The 19,359-nt window shown below is 39.1% G+C and overlaps 3 protein-coding genes across 8 annotated transcripts in view; 2 read left to right on the top strand and 1 right to left on the bottom strand.

Moving 5' to 3' along the window:
* Positions 1-3,167, top strand: part of l1cama (L1 cell adhesion molecule, paralog a) — a 38,547-nt gene extending 35,380 nt beyond the window's left edge. For all 4 annotated transcript variants that reach the window (XM_042003090.1, XM_042003092.1, XM_042003093.1 and 1 more), the window contains one exon: positions 412-3,167. In XM_042003090.1, coding sequence (XP_041859024.1) covers positions 412-655 — 244 coding nt within the window. In that variant the 3' untranslated portion in view covers positions 656-3,167. The remainder of the gene's footprint in view (positions 1-411) is intronic.
* Positions 3,168-3,187: 20 nt separating this feature from the next.
* Positions 3,188-8,740, bottom strand: ribc1 (RIB43A domain with coiled-coils 1). Of its 3 annotated transcripts, none has more exons than XM_042003097.1 (8): positions 8,471-8,740; positions 5,854-6,072; positions 5,522-5,733; positions 5,284-5,398; positions 4,868-4,986; positions 4,040-4,276; positions 3,537-3,703; positions 3,188-3,416 (listed from the first exon to the last, which is right to left on the bottom strand). In XM_042003097.1, exons 2-8 carry the CDS (start codon positions 6,044-6,046, stop codon positions 3,335-3,337), a joined length of 1,125 nt encoding a protein of 374 aa, XP_041859031.1. In that variant the 5' UTR covers positions 6,047-6,072; positions 8,471-8,740; the 3' UTR covers positions 3,188-3,334. The 3 variants fall into 3 exon arrangements, with proteins under 3 accessions (XP_041859031.1, XP_041859030.1, XP_041859029.1); XM_042003096.1 differs by lacking the exon at positions 8,471-8,740 and adding an exon at positions 7,348-7,618; XM_042003095.1 differs by lacking the exon at positions 8,471-8,740 and having other exon boundaries at positions 5,854-6,241.
* smc1a (structural maintenance of chromosomes 1A) lies at positions 7,717-19,295 on the top strand. The gene is made up of 26 exons (XM_042003094.1): positions 7,717-8,109; positions 8,751-8,939; positions 9,108-9,220; positions 9,435-9,638; positions 10,577-10,815; positions 10,925-11,183; positions 11,491-11,631; positions 11,729-11,811; positions 11,925-12,024; positions 12,367-12,474; positions 12,608-12,793; positions 12,951-13,130; positions 13,240-13,386; positions 13,602-13,739; positions 13,831-13,947; positions 14,020-14,126; positions 14,222-14,363; positions 14,461-14,606; positions 14,697-14,850; positions 16,236-16,343; positions 16,547-16,703; positions 16,782-16,936; positions 17,025-17,176; positions 17,290-17,359; positions 17,466-17,576; positions 18,466-19,295. Exons 1-26 carry the CDS (start codon positions 8,001-8,003, stop codon positions 18,544-18,546), a joined length of 3,696 nt encoding a protein of 1,231 aa, XP_041859028.1. The 5' UTR covers positions 7,717-8,000; the 3' UTR covers positions 18,547-19,295.
* Positions 19,296-19,359: the final 64 nt, after the last annotated feature.

Below are 19,359 nucleotides of genomic sequence, written 5' to 3'. Positions count from 1 at the left end.
TATAAATTATTTAAAAAATGCCCTTCAGATGGATCATCTTGGAACCTTAAGGGTCTCAACCAACCTTGTTATATGTGGATAATGCTCCAAAATATTCTGCTCATGCTGTAATCATAAAAGTAAACCAGATTTTTGCATTTTAAAACTAGCAATAATCCTTTTTTGTTTCTTTTTGCACTTCTGCCTGAACAATTATTAGAAAGACTTATAATTAAGCAAGGTGACTGTTTAGTAAATGGATCAAATTCTAGTTTGATGTATTTCCAGCTTACATGCCAGCATGTGATCACTTGTTACTATGAGATTTTTGACAAAAAATGTTATCAGATCACATAGATTTGGATTTTTTAATGTATTTTCTTCAATATCATTGCATTTCTTGCTTTTGACTTCTGCTTTCACCTACTGTAGTGATCTTGAGGAGAAGCGGACAGCCAGCCAGCCATCCTTGTGTGAGGCAAGCAAGCTGTGCAGCGAGGACAACCTGGACTTCAATGGCAGCAGTGCCATAACCACAGAGCTCAACCTGGATGAGTCTCTGGCCAGTGAGGGTCAGGAAGGGTTCCACAGCCTGCCGGATAACTCCCCACTCAACCCCACAACCATTCCCTCTGCTACCAACAGCATGCCAAACTCAGTCATTATCCTTGATTAACCCTTACACTACCACCTGGGACCATCAGACCAAAATATGTCAACACATATGTGCCCATACACTCCTTCTCCCTTCTGACTTGCTGATCTGTATTTTGACGTCCATTACGCAATCAAACACCGACTTTTCAGATGCTCTTGGCAGTCATCTGACTGATTGGACTATTTTAACCAAAGGAGGGTCCAAAATAATGGACCATGTGACACAAGTCTGACTCTCCCCTCCCATCTTCCTTTATCTGCAGAGTTTACATCAAATATAAAAGGCTAACATTTATTTCTGCCCCTTCCTTCACTTTTTTCTCTCTCAGCAAACCATGCTACTCAAACATATAGACAGAATGTTGTACATTTAGAATTATCAGGGGTTGCAGTGGTGGTCGTATAAAGATGCAGAGTAGTGCATTAATTAAATATGGAGGGCGACGATGGAGCCCGGTGTAGGGAAACAGACAGCTTATGATGCTACAAGTCTTGAATTTAATATGTCTGATATTATTTCATGCATAATTTTATATGTTCATTGCCATTTGATAGCTCAGATTGTACTTTCCAGTGACATTTTTTATTTTTTTTACAACTGTTATTAAAACACACATTTTTGCTACCTGTCATTTTTTCTTTAAGCATAATTTTTCATATTGTTTTCTACTCTGTTTATATAAAGCCTCTGACTTCTCTTTACATATTTCACAATGATGTTTTCATTAAATTCAAATGAAGTCACGTTTCAGCAGAACTTGCAGTGAAAATTCTGAGTAGCACCTGGTGTATATAGCTGCATTTACATCTATCTATTCAGCCATAATACAGTATTATAGATATGTACATGCTCCTGATAAGTTCCTGTGCCTGCTGGGTCTTCATAAAGCACCAGACTGATGTCATTACAATCTCGCCTTCCCACCTGAAGTGTAATGTCATTATTGGAAATGAAATTGTAATTTTTGGTGTCGAGACCTATGTGTAGCTTTCTGTATCTGTCTTTGTCTCTTTATACACTGTATTAAAACATTGTTGTGTCTAACAATCTTTTCATACCTGTCCATCTCATACCACACAATCTTATTGAGAAGCAGTATATTACAGATTGGAGAGTGGAGTCTTGTGGTCAGATGCTCTCTCAAATTTTATTTTTAGACCGTTATTGATGCAAGCTTAATATTGGAGACAGGCGTAATGAATGCCAGTTACTGTCTGCTGGTATTACTATCAAAGAATGTATTCTTTTCAGGGTGAGGCGGAATTTATATTTGCTTAATCTTAATCTGAGCAAGACTTTGGATAATGTATGTTTAAGTATCCTTTGAGTATCCCCCCACCCCACCCCCCACCCACCCTCCACACACACGCAGAATGTAAATACAACTCTCAAAGAACCATGTTTGATAGAAAAATGTGAAAAATGTGCAGGTTTATAAGACCTAGCTTCACTTTGAAATGTTTCACTTGTAATTTTTCTTCTTTGTCTGTAATATTTCTCTGAATTCAAACTTTACATTTCTGACAAATGATTGCAGTAAGGTTTGGGTGTAGCAAGAATAGTTCATAGCTGACAAATAAAAAAATTAAAAAGGAAAAAATTCACATTGTTCTGTAGATGTTTACAACTATATAAAAAGTTGAAAAAAAAGTACATTTTGTGTCTTTAGTGAAAGTAGGTACATCACACAGAAAATTGAGTTTGTGTTCATGCACATAATCATCCAGCAATGTGTTGCAGTGTAGTGAATATCTGTGGAGTTTGCAGTTATGCAGGGCAGGAATGCAGTAAGCCAGTTAGTGCTCCCCCCTGTTCAAATAAAAGCCTCTGGCCAAATGTCACCTGACAGTTTCGAAAGAAGTATGATGTCCACAGGCTAGAGGCAATAAAGGAGTTTTGTACAAGCTCCTTGTTTTTGGTTAAACAGACACACTCAGGACAACTTAAAGAAAAATAAATCTATTTTCATACAAGAACGACGACTGATGCAAAATATGCCGATATTCTAACTCAACTATCTGCTGCTAAACATCTGTGTTTGTCAGTGTTTGGGAGCAAATGTCCACTTTGAATGAGGAATGAGTGTACACACAGATACTCACTCACCTGCCACTCACTCTTTGCTTTTCATGTTTTGAAGGGGAATGATAGGATGTTGGTTTCTTGTTTTTCCACTGTTGTTGCAGGGTTTTTTCTTTTTTTATAGTTAAAAGAGAAAAATCTTTTTAACTGGTTTGTTTAAAAGCAACTTCTCAAAAGCAGACAGATGAAAAAGCAACGCTTAAGTAGGAGAAAGAGAAAACATGGGAGACATGGAGGGGTAGGGAGTGTGTGCCACTGCCGGAGATGATGTGCCTCTTTGAAGTGTTGGGTGCACTATTAGCACAAAGATGTTGTGTGTTTGTTTGGCAGGAAGTGAGTGGACTTGCACCACAGATAGGGCCAATATAACTGTAACTGCATTATGAATCTACCACTGTAACTGGATATATGACTGAAAAATAAAGTACCTGGAACAATCTGTAACAAAAATGCTGATATATTTTTTCTGTTTTTGACAACATAAATTTCACACACACAAAAAACCAGTGATTATTGTTTATAAACAGTTAATTCCCATTGAGTATAAGTACAGTTAACACGTGAAATGGTTAGGAGTTCTTGGCCAGAAGCCGAGCTGATGATGGTGATGGGTGGTCAGCGGGAGCTGCCGTTGAATTGATTAAAGTAGTCCTTGGTGGGTTTGTTGGTGTATAACTTCTTATTCAGGAACTCCTGGCTGTGGCAGAAACATAAATTTAAACAAAATAAGTGAAATCTGAGACAAATCCCTAAAAGTTTAAAGTACATTTACAAGCAAAGTATGCCTAATTAGTGAGTGTGTGCATGTAATGCTCACTGTGCCTGCTGCTCTCTGGCAAGCTGCATGTTGAACTGCTCCACCTGAATTCTTTGCTCTCTCCTCATCTCTGCTGCTCTCCTCTCCTCCTCCTCTGTTTTTCTGGACAGGTTAAGGAGGTGGAGGTCCCAAGCTGCAGCCTGAATCTTTTCAGCATCACGTTGTCTCTAAAGACAGCAAAAGATAAAAGTCTTTAGAGGGATACCTGGCTTGACAGCGTACTCAAATTTTTGTTGTTCTCAAGTAAATGTTAATATTAGTATAACAAAAAGGCACAAGGCTTATATATACATTTATTATTTTTTTTTTATTGTTTCTATAATTTCTTTTGGAGTAAAGTACTGCTTTAAACTGCTCTATAGCAAGTCTGTAAAAAGTAAATTATATGAATGAAAAATCACCCTTTGATTTTTATTTATTTAAAGTTTCTTCAATGAAATCAGGATAATATCCAATTCCTTTGGAAAAATAGCAACCTCTCCATATTTTAAAGACTGTATGACCTGTCTCTCAAAGCGCTGTTGTTCTTGCTCCCTGTAGATGGTACTTAGCTCCTCTGGTTTCATTCCCTTCCACCTGTCTGGTATGATCTGTGGCAGCCTTCCATCTCCCACATCTCTCTCTGCTGCCTCTGCACACTCCGTCATCATGTCAGATGTCAATGTATGCAGTATCTCTGCAAGATTCGCTCTGTCCTCTCTCCTGTGATGATATTCAAGGTTTTCTGCTTGCTCTGCAGCCTGTGGGAACAACATATGGTGAGACCCAGGAATAGTCCATTGATTATCCCTGCAATAATTAAAACAGCAGGAGCCTGCAAAACTCTAAAATGTAGTTATTTCTAGGGAAGAGCCAAGACTCAGCCATGTGCTGCACGTCCTCCTATGAGATAAACTCAGTCAGTTGACTTTCCTTTTGCATCATTTATTTGAGTGGTTATTAAGGAAACCTCATCGTTGTCATGAAAAATACCATGAGCTAAAGGATTTACAATGATCCCTCCCAATTCGGAATTCAGACAAGTGCGTTCAGACAAATGAGGCAAAAGCTAAATGAGGGCTTTTAAAAACAGCCAGATCCCATGCATACATCAAAGCAGTTTAACCATCCATGTTGTTTTGGCACCAAATGACATGACTGCAGCTCTTCTCTGCCAAGTGTGTGTATGCATCGCTTAACACTTTTAGTTTGTAATTCTCATTTAAAATTCCCACCTGAGAACACTCTGCCATGGCTCAAAGTCCCACCGGACTTTGCCTCGAGCATTAACATCAGCAGGAGGGGTGTGTGAGCATGTTGTGTCCATATGTGTGTGCCTGTGTGTTCTGTACCAGAGCTTGATTGTAGTTGTCCAGTGCGATGCGGGCAGTTTTTTTACACTCCTCCTCTAGTGCAGCCTGCTCAGTGCCTCTTTGGTCTTGAAGTAGCAGCGTTTTGTGCACCAGCATCTCTGTAGCACATGTGGATTGAAAATAATCTGTTGGTTTTTTTTTTTAAACCTGCATTAGCCATTACCCATTGTGCAAAGCTCTTCAGCGACACACTCACACATACATTCAGGCTCTTGGGGATGAGCATCCATCAAAGTCAATTGGCAAATAGCGCTATGCGTGGGAGAGGATGATTGTTTGTGCAGGAAAGCATGAAGCAAGTGTGTGATTTACACCAGCTAGGTGTACTTCATGTAAGCTCATCTGTAATCACTGTGGATGTGTTTGTATGTGTGTTTGTATTTGATTCTTTTCACCTCTTTGCTTGTCTTCCATTTGTCTTCTTTTATTTTCATCCATCTGTGCTTGCAGATCTCTTTCTGCCTTTTTCTTTTTTTCTTTGCTCATTTTCTCCCATCCAATATCTTCTCCCTGTACATGAAACAGGGACACAGTGCTCCAGGGGTAACTTGTTTATTTATTTAACTATTCCCTGGGTTGTATTCTGTTGGTCTTTGAAGCACAAAATACAGCTGCCTCATGCAGTAAGCCTACCTGAAAGATTTGCATACTGGCAGGCCCCAAATCCGCCTCCGGCATGGTGAGCTTGACTGCCTCCTTCAGGCCACATTTCAAATCATCATCATGACGGTCCCGCTGCTGTGTGGCCCAGTGCTGGGTCAAGTTCTTGTGCAAACCTTTGCACTTCTCTTTTTCATTCATGTCCTGCTGCATAAGTGTTTCATCTCGGCATATTCTCCGGATATCTGAAATGCATTTAAATGATACTTTTGAGCAATGGTGATCACTGGTGGTCTTCATTAATGTAATCAGTTTGAAGTGTCTAAATGAGACAAAACTGTCTCTCTATGTAACATGTAATTTACCAGCAGCTTTGTTTTCTTGTTTCTCTTTGCTTTGCTGATGCTTTCTTTCTTGGACTTGTTGGTTCAGAGCATTAATGTCGACTCCCATCACACGTTGCCGTGTGTTGAAAATGCGGGCCTTGCGTGCTGTTTCTGCCGACCTTCGCCTCTCCACAGCCTTTTCCACGGACTGGTCTAAGGTCACTTTGTACATGTTTGGGTACAGTTTTTATTCAGTTCCTGGGGAGACCAAATTGCAACACTGATAGGCACCGATGGGAAAAACAGCAAAAGTCACTGTCCCTGGCAAGTATGCTGCAGCTCGGTTACTCAGTTGCTTACTGAGATAAGTAACTAGCCTAGTTACGGAAATGTAGGAAAAAGGAAGAAAAATAATCGGATGCTATCACGTTATTACGGAAGCGTCCAGCTGCCACAGCCATGAAAAAAATATCGAAGCAGTTTCTCGTTATAACGAGATATAAATCACGTTTTAACGAGATGTATTTATCTCGTTATAACGAGAATCTTTCTCGTTATAACGAGATAAGTTAAAAATGTATTTATCTCGTTATAACGTGATAAGTTTATTATAAGAACATAGCCTGTACTGTATGCAGATGTTGTTACGACCTATATTGGAGCAAAATACATTTCATGGAAAATATACTCATCAAGCAGAAACTTTTCAGTTCTTTTTGACAATGATTAATTGTTCTACTCTGGTTTATTGCTGTACAGAAATGTGGGACAGTTATGAGAAACACGTAGGTCACCTGCCTGCGCACAGTGAGACGGTGGGTGCCTGTGTGTCTGAATTGCCACAGAGCAGGCATCCCCAACTTGGGACCTCTTGAGCCAGTGTCCGGCAGGTTTTCAGTATGTCCATACTGCAGCATACCTGACTCAAATAATGGGTCGTTAACAGGCTGGTGCAGACCTTATTCTTGCACACAAGACCGTTATAAGCAACACGGTGCGTCACCTGCCTGCACGCAGTGAGACGGTGCGTGCATGTGTCTGAGTGACAATAGGGTGTGCGCGCTGCTTTCAGTTAATAATATGTATATATATATCTCCTGACAATAAAAATGAAAATTATAAAGGCTATATGCACCGCTATGTTCTTATAATAAACTTATCACGTTATAACGAGATAAATACATTTTTTACTTATCTCGTTATAACGAGAAAGATTCTCGTTATAACGAGATAAATACATCTCGTTAAAACGTGATTTATATCTCGTTATAACGAGAATCTATCTCGTTATAACGAGAAACTGCTTCGATATTTTTTTCATGGCTGTGGCAGCTGGACGCTTCCGTACGTTATAGCGTAATAGTTTTGTTATAAAAACGTGAAACGTATCATGGTAAAACGTGATAATTCACTGTAAAAACGTCAACTGAATCGCCGAACGCGGACAACATATTAACTGAAAGTAAGCTCTTCAAATAAGCTATACATTAAATGCAATCGGTTATTTCTTTTTAAATCTAAAGCAATGCTTACCTCGAAGCACCAGTTTTACACAAATTGTTTTAATTTCAACAGATAATAAATGTCACTGCTTTCGGTTCGAATCCGGTTGTTTAGATGCCCATGGTTGGTATCCATGGTAACATCTAAACTAATTTTCGCTGTGTTAGAAATTAACAACAATTTTACAGTTGTAAAGCTTCACAAATTGCGAAGATACTCTGAAATTTTTAAATAAAAAACATATATATCTATTTAACTTGGATAACCTTGGATTATTTAGAATTTCAGAAAGAAACATGCAGGTGCAACACTGCACAGCTCACGTCAAGCAGCTCAACGTACTATCGTGAGAAATTGTGGGATTTCGTGTCTCGCGCGCTCGAGGGTCTTCCTGTAAGACTGTAAAATGGCGCTTTGTTGTTACAACTGTTTCGAGTCCATTTGATATAGATTATGAAGCTTGTTTGATTGTCAAACTAAATGTGCGTCTCATAATGCAATTTATGTATAGGCTAGCAACAGACTGGACAAGAAGGTTCATTCCTTTGAGAGCACATCTCGTTTTGCGATAGCTTGTTCGCTGCACACCGGTTGATAGCATTAGCTAGCTAATATTTTTACTAAGCTAACATTCTTCGTACTGTCATTTTTTTTTATTAAACAGCGGTGCAAAATCAAAGAACATGGGTTATTTAAAACTTATTGAAATCGAAAATTTTAAGTCATACAAAGGAAGGCAGATCATTGGACCTTTTCACAAGTTTACTGCGATCATTGGACCTAATGGATCTGGTATGTTGTGATGGCCAAAATGAGCTAGCAGCTAATGCAAAATGCAAACTACTTGGTAGTGATAGCTAACGGTAAACGCGGTGTCCTTGGATATCGCATGTCTTGTATGCATGGAGTATTGTTTTGCTAAATGCTAGAAAACGTACTTAATGAATCAGTTTCACTCATATGTAAGTGTTATTTCGGTTACGAATTTCGACTATCTGTAGAAACACTAAGCAATGTTATGCGTTAAAGAAACGATTAAGCTAGACTTTTTATACACTCCATCCATTTATGTTCATACATCAGTACTCTGTAATCCTATATGTTTCACCTTTGCACAGAAGTAGGTCAAAATGCTAGGAAATTGAATCCTTACCACGCAGTATACAGCCATATCACAACAAGCATGACCTCTGTGAATATTTGATTCAGAATCTCTTTAAAGAAGAGCAAACAACTGAAAAAGAAGGAGACACTGACCAAGACAAAATCTACCCATCCATCATTATGAAGACAAAGTATTGCAAGATTATTGTTGCGGTTTATAATTTCAGTCATCGTTGCAAATATATTTAAAAAATTGTTCACCAGTTTATATGTTGATATCCATCCAAATTTTGCATAGGATGCTAAAAATCTCAATCCTGTTCTTGCAGGAAAGTCCAATCTTATGGATGCCATCAGCTTTGTGTTGGCAGAAAAAACCAGCAACCTTCGTGTAAAAACTCTGAAGGACCTAATCCATGGAGCACCTGTAGGGAAGCCAGCTGCAAACAGAGCCTTTGTCAGTATGGTGTACCAGGAAGATAATGGCGAAGAGCGCTCCTTCACAAGGGTCATTATCGGTAAGAACCTTCATTGAAAAAAATTCTTGATAATTACACCCTGGAATCTACCAAGATCCAGTTTAGATGTGAAATTGGTCTAGGTCTAAAGCTAATGAAATACTCATGTTGCATTTTTTAATGATTTTACCGGGTTAGTACTTATGTTTGTGTCTGTGTGTGTATCAGGTGCGTCCTCTGAGTACCGTATTAACAATAAGGTGGTGGGCCTGCCGGAATATAGTGAAGAGCTGGAAAAACTTGGCATTCTGATTAAGGCCAGGAACTTCCTAGTCTTTCAGGTGGGGATAATTGATAAATATATACTTTATTTGAAAATAGTTATATCCCAAGTAAACAGTGTCCTGTTAGATTTCTTTTTTCTCTCTGGTTGTGTTTTAAAAAGTAGTAAGAAGGCTAACACAGCTATAAAGTCACATCTCAAATTCTAAACTTTGGTGAAAATCTTTAGCTATTTATTATTAATGACCTCAGTTTATTTTTTATTACTTAAAGGGAGCTGTGGAGTCTATTGCTATGAAGAATCCCAAAGAACGTACTGCACTCTTTGAAGAAATCTCGCGTTCTGGAGAACTGGCCCAGGAGTATGACCGGAGGAAGAAAGAGATGGTGAAAGCAGAGGAAGACACACAGTTCAATTATCATCGGAAGAAGAACATTGCTGCAGAACGTAAAGAAGCCAAGCAAGAGAAAGAGGAGGTATGGGCTTTGTGTGGAATTAAATACACTCTGTCTGGAATTATTTCTTCCTCTTTATATAAAAAGTCTTCCTTGGACTACAAGAAAACATTTTCCTCCTTGATATGAAAGGTAATTTTTTTGTGATTGAAAACTGCAAGTTCTACTCCAGTATCACTGTAGCTGCATATTAATGCTGGCAGTCTTGATTTCAGTTTGACAAACAGTTTCAGTCTCTGTCGGACTTTCCTGGTTAAATAAATTCCATCGTTACACAAAGCACTTAAAATTCTTATTTGTAATTATGGAGGCGTAGTATGTTGGTGGCTAATAAGTCATAATTATGTTCACTAAAAACACAATATCATGGATAGTTCGAGTCCAATTTAAAGTCTAATTGTGAATGGTCCCCCCCCCCCCCCCCCTTTTATTTTTCTATGACTTATGTTTTTGCCTTTTACAGAAACAAATGCATGTGCACTCAGCAAATGATGCAACTCAGAAGGTTATACAGAATATATGCGTTATTATTATTAGTTTAGTCAATGATATCTTCATTAGTACTCTAAAATCCACCGGTAGGAAGGACTGTATGGATATTTCATCTTCATTTCATTGTCAGAATAAAAAATGCTCAGCTGCAACAACTTCAGCTGCTTTCTTCTTTGTACACCTCTGACTGAGCTCAGAAAATGAATAGTTGTATATCTTGATTTGAATTCTAGTAGGTTTCGACACACGGTATGACCATCTCCTGCTGTCAAGCAGCAGTACCCACTGAGCAGGATGTCTCTTCCTATCAGTTTTTCTAAATACTGAATTCATAAAATTTATTTCACTGATGTTATTAGTTATCTTTTATGAATCTGGCTTAAATTTTGACACCACTTGTTATTGTCTCAGAAACATGGTTACGTCATTCGCCACAGTGTCTCTTTATTCTGTAATCGCACTCTTAGGCTGAGCGTTACCAGCGTCTTAAGGATGAAGTGGCCAGGGCCAGTGTGCAGTTGCAGCTCTTCAAACTGTACCACAATGAGACTGAGATTGAAAAGCTGAACAAAGAGCTGGGCCAGCGGAACAAGGAGATTGAGAAGGACCGTAAAAAGATGGACCATGTGGAGGAGGAGCTGAAGGACAAGAAGAAGGAGCTGGGCAGGATGATGAGAGAGCAGCAGACCATCGAGAAAGAAATAAAGTAAGCTAAAGTGACTTCATGCTCTGCCTGTATCAATATTAATGCACATACATAGATCCAGTGCCCTTTAACACTTTGTGCAATGTCAATCATTTCATTCTGCTCACAGAGAGAAGGACTCTGAGTTGAACCAAAAGAGGCCTCAGTACATCAAGGCCAAGGAGAACACCTCACATAAAATCAAGAAACTTGAGGCTGCTCGAAAATCCCTACAGAATGCCCAGAAGATGTACAAGAAACGTAAAGCAGACATGGACGAGTTGGATAAAGAGATGAGGGCAGTTGAATTGGCCAAGCAGGAGTTTGAGGAAAGAATGGAGGAAGAAGCACAGAGCCAGGGCCAGGACCTCACGCTGGAGGAAAATCAGGTCTGACACGATGCAGTTCACATTTTACAATACCTTTTACATCGAACAAATTAATAGTAAATGTAAAAGTATATTATATGTCAGTATAATTGAAGTACATGTGCAGTCATGTTGTTGTAAACACACGTAGTAAAGTTGGACTTTTCAGCCCGTGTAATGTGGTTATTATTTATTTATTTATTTATTTATTTATTTTTTAAGAATTTCAGAATTTATTCAGTAATTAGTCATTAGCACAGGTTTGTTACTATGACATATCAAACTGAATGTTTAAATAACTTTCCCGACTTTTTCCCTCTTCCTTCAGGTTAAGCAGTACCATCGTCTGAAGGAGGAGGCCAGTAAACGTGCTGCCACTCTGGCACAGGAGCTGGAAAAGTTCAACCGTGACCAGAAGGCAGACCAGGACCGCCTTGACTTAGAGGAGAGGAAGAAAGTGGAGACTGAGGTGGAAAAGAAAATAATGACAGGCTTTCCTGTACCATGACAAGCTGAGTTGAGTTTCACATACTTAATAAAACCATATTTTTATTGTTTTTCTCCAGGCCAAAATCAAACAGAAGATCCGTGAAATTGAGGAAAACCAGAAACGTATTGAGAAACTGGAGGACTATATTGCCACCAGCAGGTTTGCTACTTTTGTATTTGTATTGTTTTGAAAGTTTGCTGTGCTAAGCTTATTGAATTCATCAGTTTCTTTGTTCTGCTTTACTTACATGCTTTTGTTATGTTACCTCTCAGGCAGTCACTTGATGAGCAGAAGCGCATGGAGGAGGAGCTGACGGAGGAGGTGGAAATGGCAAAGAGGAGAATTGATGAAATCAACATGGAGCTTAACCAGGTAAGAAATGTATTTCAAAAGTGTCTGTGGGTATTTTTACTGTGTTTTAGCTGAGTTAATGTTTGCATGTTTTAAGCTTATATAACCAGACCTTAGGCTGTTTCTGTAAGTAACATGTTCTCTAAACATGTGCACAATAATAAAAGCTTCACGTGAATTAATACATTTCTCTCACTGTCAACATTTCTCATATCTGGGAAAACCACAGGTGACCAGTTAGTGTATGACTAGCCTACTATGTGGACCAGTAATCCAAATGAGCCACTTCACAACTTCCTTACTTCTGATAAAGTCAGTTTTGAGGAGCTCTGCGTCACTCCCCTTTTTTGTTTTTTTCTGTAGGTAATGGAGCAGCTGGGTGATGCCAGAATTGACAGGCAAGAGAACAGTCGACAGCAGCGCAAAGCAGAAATCATGGAGAGCATCAAAAGACTCTACCCAGGCTCTGTGGTAAGACAATGTTGACAGCATTCACGACAAAAGCTTCACACATTTGATTTCCCTGCTTTTTTGGTGAATGATGAAAAGTCTGAATAGATTTAACATAAATTAATTTGAATGAAAAATGATCTGCTCTTTTCAGTATGGTCGTCTGATCGACCTGTGTCAGCCCACTCAGAAGAAATATCAGATTGCTGTGACTAAAGTGTTGGGCAAGAACATGGATGCCATCATCGTTGACTCAGAGAAGACTGGCAGAGACTGCATTCAATACATCAAGGAGCAGCGAGGAGAGCCTGAGACCTTCCTTCCTCTCGACTACCTTGAGGTGAATGTTAAAAATAATGGCTCAGAGAGAATTTAGAATATACAGAATCAGGATAGATGCACAAAACTATGTATAATCCCAGTGAGACCACAGTTATTGGCCAGTTATCAAAGTACATTTTAATTCCTGTATTGTAAAAAGTTTTATCTTCTTAAAGGTTAAACCAACAGATGAAAAACTGAGAGAACTGCGAGGAGCCAAGCTGGTGATTGATGTGATTCGCTACGAGCCACCTCACATCAAGAAAGCCCTCCAGTATGCTTGTGGCAACGCTCTGGTTTGTGAGAATGTTGAGGATGCACGGAGGATTGCTTTTGGAGGTCCATACAGGCACAAGGTATTGAACTTGATTTAGGATGAGAAGCCTGTTTATCCATCTTATATTCTTGAAGATACGAGTGCTGTATTTTCTGCTGCCTAATTTGCCCATGTCCATCTGTTATCAGACGGTAGCCCTGGATGGAACTCTGTTCCAAAAGTCTGGAGTCATCTCTGGAGGAGCCAGTGACCTGAAAGCAAAGGCCAGACGCTGGGACGAGAAGGCAGTGGACAAGCTGAAGGAAAAAAAGGAAAAACTTACTGAAGAGCTAAAAGTAACGTGTTCTTTTTGTAACCTTTAATAAGGAGATCATATATTTGATCCAGAAAGACAATGTGAAGAAGTAGGAGTTAAATATTACCTGGATAACAGCATTTTATTGAAATTAATTTAATGGATTACTGAAGATTTGTATTTTCTGGTTGAAGTTTAATTTCTTGTCACTAAAAGTAAATTCTCCCCCATACTCCACTTTGTTTTCATTTGTAGGAGCAAATGAAGGCGAAGAGAAAGGAGGCAGAGCTGCGCCAGGTTCAGTCTCAGGCCCACGGTCTGCAGATGAGACTGAAGTATTCGCAGAGTGACCTGGAACAGACAAAAACCCGACACCTCTCCCTCAACATGCAGGTACATCCTGGTGCTCTAGATATTTATTTTCCTCTTTTCATTTGTAGATATTAACTGTTGCATTAAAAATTGCTTCATTTGTTTCCTGCAGGAGAAGTCCAAACTAGAGAGTGAACTCGCTAACTTTGGCCCTCGCATCAACGATATCAAAAGGATCATCCAGTCCCGTGAGCGAGAAATCACCGACCTCCGGGACCGCATGAATCTGGTAAGACTGACACAAAGTGTGATCAGAGTGATTATGTGGAACTACGGTAACATCAGTGTTTTTGTTTTCCAGGTGGAGGATGAGGTGTTTGTTGAGTTCTGTAAGGAGATTGGAGTGAGGAACATCCGAGAATTTGAGGAAGAGAAAGTGAAGAGGCAGAATGAAATTGCAAAGAAGCGGTGAGTTTCGTATTTCAGTCTGTTCTCTGGGAGTGAATGTGTTTTCTGTTTTTTTTTTTTTTTGTGTTGTTGAACCTGGTGCCATTTTGCTCCAGTCTTGAATTTGAGACCCAGAAGACCCGCCTGGGTATCCAGGTGGACTATGAGAAGAACCAGCTGAAAGAGGATCAAGAGAAGGTCATGATGTGGGAGCAGACTGTTAAGAAGGATGAAGCTGAAATAGAGCGGCTTAAGAAGGTAGAAAATACAGTGAATTATTGAAAACTTTTATTATTATTATTATTTATATTTTTAAGAGCAAGTTTGATCTGGTATATGATTTATTTTTTGATAGGAGGAGCACAGACACATGAAAATCATTGATGAAACAATGGCCCAGCTACAAGACCTGAAGAACCAGCACCTCACTAAGAAATCTGAAGTCAATGATAAAAATCATGAAATGGAGGAGATCCGGAAAAAACTGGGAGGCGCTAACAAGTCAGTGGCTGTAAAATCATGTATGCAGTTTAATATTTCTTATTTTAGTATAAGTTTTTATTTCCAGTGACATTTTTTTTGTTTCTCCAGAGAATTGACTCAGCTCCAGAAGGAGGTGACGGCCATTGAGACCAAACTGGAGCAGAAGCGCAGTGACCGGCACAACCTGCTGCAGGCCTGCAAAATGCAGGACATCCGGTTGCCGCTTCGCTCTGGAACAATGGATGATATAAGCCAGGGAGAGGTTTGCAGACACGTTGATTATGTTGTAATTAAGGCTGTGTTGTAGAAAAATCTATAAATCTCTATCTCAAAACTCTATGTCAAAAAGAACCCATTAACAGCGGTAACAAATTTATGTAATTAATTGCGTTAATATTTTTAATGCATGTGCGGCTTGACAAGCCCCTTTCATCCGTCATTTCTCCGTTATGACGGGACGTGCAGGTGTCTAGAGGTAAGATAGAAAAGATGGATGCAATTGAGAATAATAAAAATTATAAATTATAAAAATTTATGGAACAACACAACAATGCATTTTTGTTAGGAACTGAACAAGTTAAGGATTATTGAGCATTTCGGTTTTCTAGAAGTGCCAAAAAAACAAAACAAAACACTTCTTCCCAACTAGTAAGCACAGCGAATGTCAAAGGCCTTACGATTGTATTAAATCTGTCAGTCATGTAAATACAACGGATCGTTTCATCTAGCGCCCATGTCAACATGTCAGTAGGAATCTCCGATCAGATTGATTTTTATGACAGATTATCACCATGGAGACAGTTGGTGAGATGATGCTGTATGAATTCTGTATTGTGATCTAGAACATGGTAGAGATGATACAGAACATCTGATGTTTACCCAAGGGAAGGTCTGTTAGCACTAAATATGTGTAAAGGCGGATTTATGGTCGTGTGGCGTCTGCATAACCACCGTTGGCTTGGCATAGCTCCTCAGAGGCTTGACGCACACCTCTTCCAGACCTGACGTGCACCCTGCTTCCCAGACGGTTATGCGGAGGTACTCCCTTGTGATTGGTCAGTTTGAGATCACGTGTTGCTGGATAGCAGAATCTTCTCGCTGAATTTGTGTGGTAATTTAAAAACAATAACCAGTGGATCAAGTTCATGAGAGGCTGATCGAGTTATTTCATTGTTATCTTCCACAAGCTAATAAAGACACTGAACCATACTGGACACCATTGTTGTTTAAAACAGAAAATACCTATCGAACTGAAGTGAACCATCTGAAGAACTGCGACCTGGTGAGTTTACTGGCCGATACCACCCCTGCTGCTGCCAACTTCAGATTAGGAGGAGAAACAATTACATGACACCAAAACGACGGGTACACCCTATGTTCAAATGCAAAAGCAAACTCACCAGCGTCACAACCGCAAACGACCGCACTCATATGTCGCATGAGCATAAATCCGCTCGTTCTGTTAATACAATAAAGTGAAAACAGGCAAATTTCAGGCATAGTCTCGAATGGTGATTAATCATGATGAATTAATTTGTAAGCTGTCATTAATCTGATTAAATTTTTTATTCATTTGACAGCTGTAGTTATAATATATCAAGACTGAAACAGAAAACGTTTTTTTTTTTCTTTTTGTCTCTCTTCTAGGGGAGCTCCCAGACAGATGAGTCCAGCAGCCAGAGGACATCCAGCAGTGTTTTGGCTAAAGAAGCTCTCATAGAGATTGACTACAGTAGTCTCTCTGAGGACCTAAAGGTAGATGTTCTAAACAGCACACAGACTTCTCATTTTCATAGTCTTGCTTGCCCCATGCCAGCTACTTAATTTAAATATGATGTCACCTCTCTATATCTGAGATGCTTGCTTTTTTTGTAGCAGTGATAATGTTGATAGAACCTGTTATCTGTTTGTAGTTAGAGCCACACTTCAAGTGTATGAGCTTTATGTAAATCCCACAGGATGCATTGTCAGAGGAGGAGATTAAAGCAGAGACAAACACACTGCAGCAGCGTCTGAATGAACAACAGAGCATCCTGCAGAGGATCAGTGCACCCAACATGAAGGCCATGGAAAAGCTTGAGAGTGTCAGGGACAAGTTCCAGGAGACCAGCGACGGTGAGACGGCAGGCTTGCGGTGGAGGCTGTGGTGAAAGTAGATCAGTGTTAACGGTTTTTTTTTCCTCTTTCCTTTAGAGTTTGAGGCTGCTCGTAAAAGAGCCAAAAAGGCCAAGCAAGCCTTTGAGCAAATCAAAAAGGAGAGGTTTGATCGTTTTAATACCTGTTTTGAGTCTGTGGCCACCAACATTGATGAAATCTACAAGGCGCTCTCACGCAACAGCAGTGCCCAGGTATGTTTCGACTGTTACTTAAATAAAGGTAGTGTGCAGCAGATAATCTTCTGTTTTCCATCAGTGTGTATCTTTGTTTTGTTTTTAGGCCTTTCTGGGCCCAGAAAACCCAGAGGAACCATATCTGGATGGTATCAACTATAACTGTGTGGCTCCAGGGAAGAGGTTCAGACCAATGGATAATCTGTCTGGAGGAGAGAAGACTGTTGCTGCCCTGGCTCTGCTGTTTGCTATTCACAGGTGAATCAAAAGATAAATACTGATGGACTCCTAACACGTGTTCGACTTGCAGGCAAATGTAAAATTTCTGTACCTTTTGAATGTCTTTAATAACATCTCCTGACTTTCTGCAGCTACAAACCTGCTCCATTCTTTGTCCTGGATGAGATCGACGCAGCTCTGGACAACACTAATATTGGGAAGGTCTGTGCGGTTTTATGATTATCGGTGCTGCTTTTGGTTTAAGTACAGTTACCTTTTTAATCTCACTGCTCACCACAAACCCATAATTTCCCTTTGTATCCTGAAGGTGGCCAATTACATCAAAGACCAGTCTGTCCAGAACTTCCAGGCCATTGTCATTTCTCTGAAGGAGGAATTCTACACCAAGGCAGACTCACTTATAGGAGTTTATCCAGAGGTGCGTTTCTTTTATTTGCTTTAAATCAACATTCAAACATAAAAACAAATGGTAGATAAATATATTGTGGACTTATTTAGTAAAAATGACATGTATTTATGAAGTAATACTGCTTTAGGTACAATTTTAAAATTTTATAGCGCTTGTGCTATTTGGGGTTTAGCTGTAGATGTAGTATATTTTAAGGTGTTGACATGTTATAAAGGATAATATGCAGCTATGTAGTACCTTTCATTAGTAGCTACTAAAGTAGTCAGGATATGCCGACCTTAAAGTCTTATCAACTTTATCCTGATGAGCTAAATCTGTACAGGAATTGAATTTTGCAGGATGGGACTGAGGGCAGAAGGAAACCTACTCACCTGATTACAGCTATGCATCAGTTTAGATTATACAGTTATAGAAGTTTAGATATACAGTACTAGGTAAGTTAGGCTCACCTAGTCATTGGATAGGTGTGTCCAGGTTTTAGAATGGCACTCTGTTACCTGTACTTTTGTGCCTACAATGGAGACTGTTGTGATGGTAGCTTCAGGCGTAGAAGGAAATTTATTTATTTTTTTCTGGTTTGTGTTCCAGTCAGTGCTATGAGGCCTGCTGCTGTAAATACTGCTGTAGTGAAAAGGCTACAGCATCGGTCCGTGGCATATGCCTGTCAACTGTCTCAAAAAAAGCTGCATAAGCAATTTGTATTGAAGTTCTCCCAGAGGGTTTAGGATATGATTTGGGGGGAGGGGGGACTGCAGAAGCATATTGTGAGTCATATTTGGTATATTTAGTTTCTAACTTGGCATGATTAAAACACACGTGCAGCAGAAACTACATCTTTAACATGTAAATGTAGACATTAAAAATTCAACCAGCTGGTTTTTATTTTCTTCTTCCACAGCAAGGAGACTGTGTTATCAGCAAAGTGCTCACCTTTGACCTCTCACAGTATCCAGATGCCAACCCAAATCCAAACGAATAAGAGCAGCACTCCCTTCATCAGCTTTTTGGCAAGTTGGATGTTTCATGTACTCTAGTCACAGATCATCTGTTAGTTCTCTTGTTTTTTTTTTATATATATATGTATTTTTTTTTTAATATGCTAGAGTAGAAAATTAGTTTTTCTTTTGTTTTTGCAGTATACAGTTTCTCTTTTTTTTTAAAGACAGAAACAAACAAGGTGTATGTACATTTATGAGCCAGCCCTTACTTAATTTGGCTTTATGGTTCATTATAATAATTAATAAAAATGCATTATAATCACTGTCTAACTTTTATCGTGATGAAAAATTGGATGACCCTAACTAAGGCAATTTATTTTCAGACCTTTTTTATACTGTTGAGCCTATATTCTCAGTTGTGTGCTTCCCCTCGCCTGTACTTTCTTGTGTGTACTAAAACTTGCATTTGAATTTCATGTGCTTTTTTTATGTTAATCAGGAAACCGTTGTTAGTGTGGTGGATACATTCCTTCGTGTGATACATAAATAAAACTCATAATTAGTAGCAGTTGGCAGTATTGAAATGGGATCATGAAATTTAGTGAATAATACCAACAGAATTAATTCAAATGAAGTGTGGAGAGGCTCTTATACCTGTGTGACAAACGTCTTTTTATTCTGAGTAATATTCTGAATCAGCTTTAGGTGAACGGAAAACAGCATGAGTTAAATAATTCTGTCTGGTTTGTTTTTACTGATGGCTTTGCTTCAATAAATACAATTTAAAATATTCATGCCTTTTTGTTTTCTACTTTTTAATGCACTCTTTTTATTAGTAACTTACTTCAGCTGCA

The sequence above is a fragment of the Melanotaenia boesemani genome, chromosome 13 (genome assembly GCF_017639745.1).
Source record: "Melanotaenia boesemani isolate fMelBoe1 chromosome 13, fMelBoe1.pri, whole genome shotgun sequence".
NCBI classification, from domain to species: domain Eukaryota; kingdom Metazoa; phylum Chordata; class Actinopteri; order Atheriniformes; family Melanotaeniidae; genus Melanotaenia; species Melanotaenia boesemani.
Note: the sequence above shows the minus strand (reverse complement) of the source record. Positions and strands in the feature narration are given on the sequence as shown.

What these genes read in the sequence shown, in the direction of transcription:
- smc1a (XM_042003094.1), top strand. Translation starts at nt 8,001, where the DNA reads ATGGGTTATTTAAAACTTATTGAAATCGAAAATTTTAAGTCATACAAA. An exon ending in GGAACTTCCTAGTCTTTCAG is followed by an intron (nt 9,221 to 9,434) that starts GTGGGGATAATT and finishes TATTACTTAAAG; the next exon opens with GGAGCTGTGGAGTCTATTGC. An exon ending in GGAAGAAAGTGGAGACTGAG is followed by an intron (nt 11,632 to 11,728) that starts GTGGAAAAGAAA and finishes GTTTTTCTCCAG; the next exon opens with GCCAAAATCAAACAGAAGAT.
- ribc1 (XM_042003097.1), bottom strand. Translation starts at nt 6,046, where the DNA reads ATGTACAAAGTGACCTTAGACCAGTCCGTGGAAAAGGCTGTGGAGAGG. An exon ending in ACAAGAAAACAAAGCTGCTG is followed by an intron (nt 5,734 to 5,853) that starts GTAAATTACATG and finishes AATGCATTTCAG; the next exon opens with ATATCCGGAGAATATGCCGA. An exon ending in AATGGAAGACAAGCAAAGAG is followed by an intron (nt 4,987 to 5,283) that starts GTGAAAAGAATC and finishes CATGTGCTACAG; the next exon opens with AGATGCTGGTGCACAAAACG.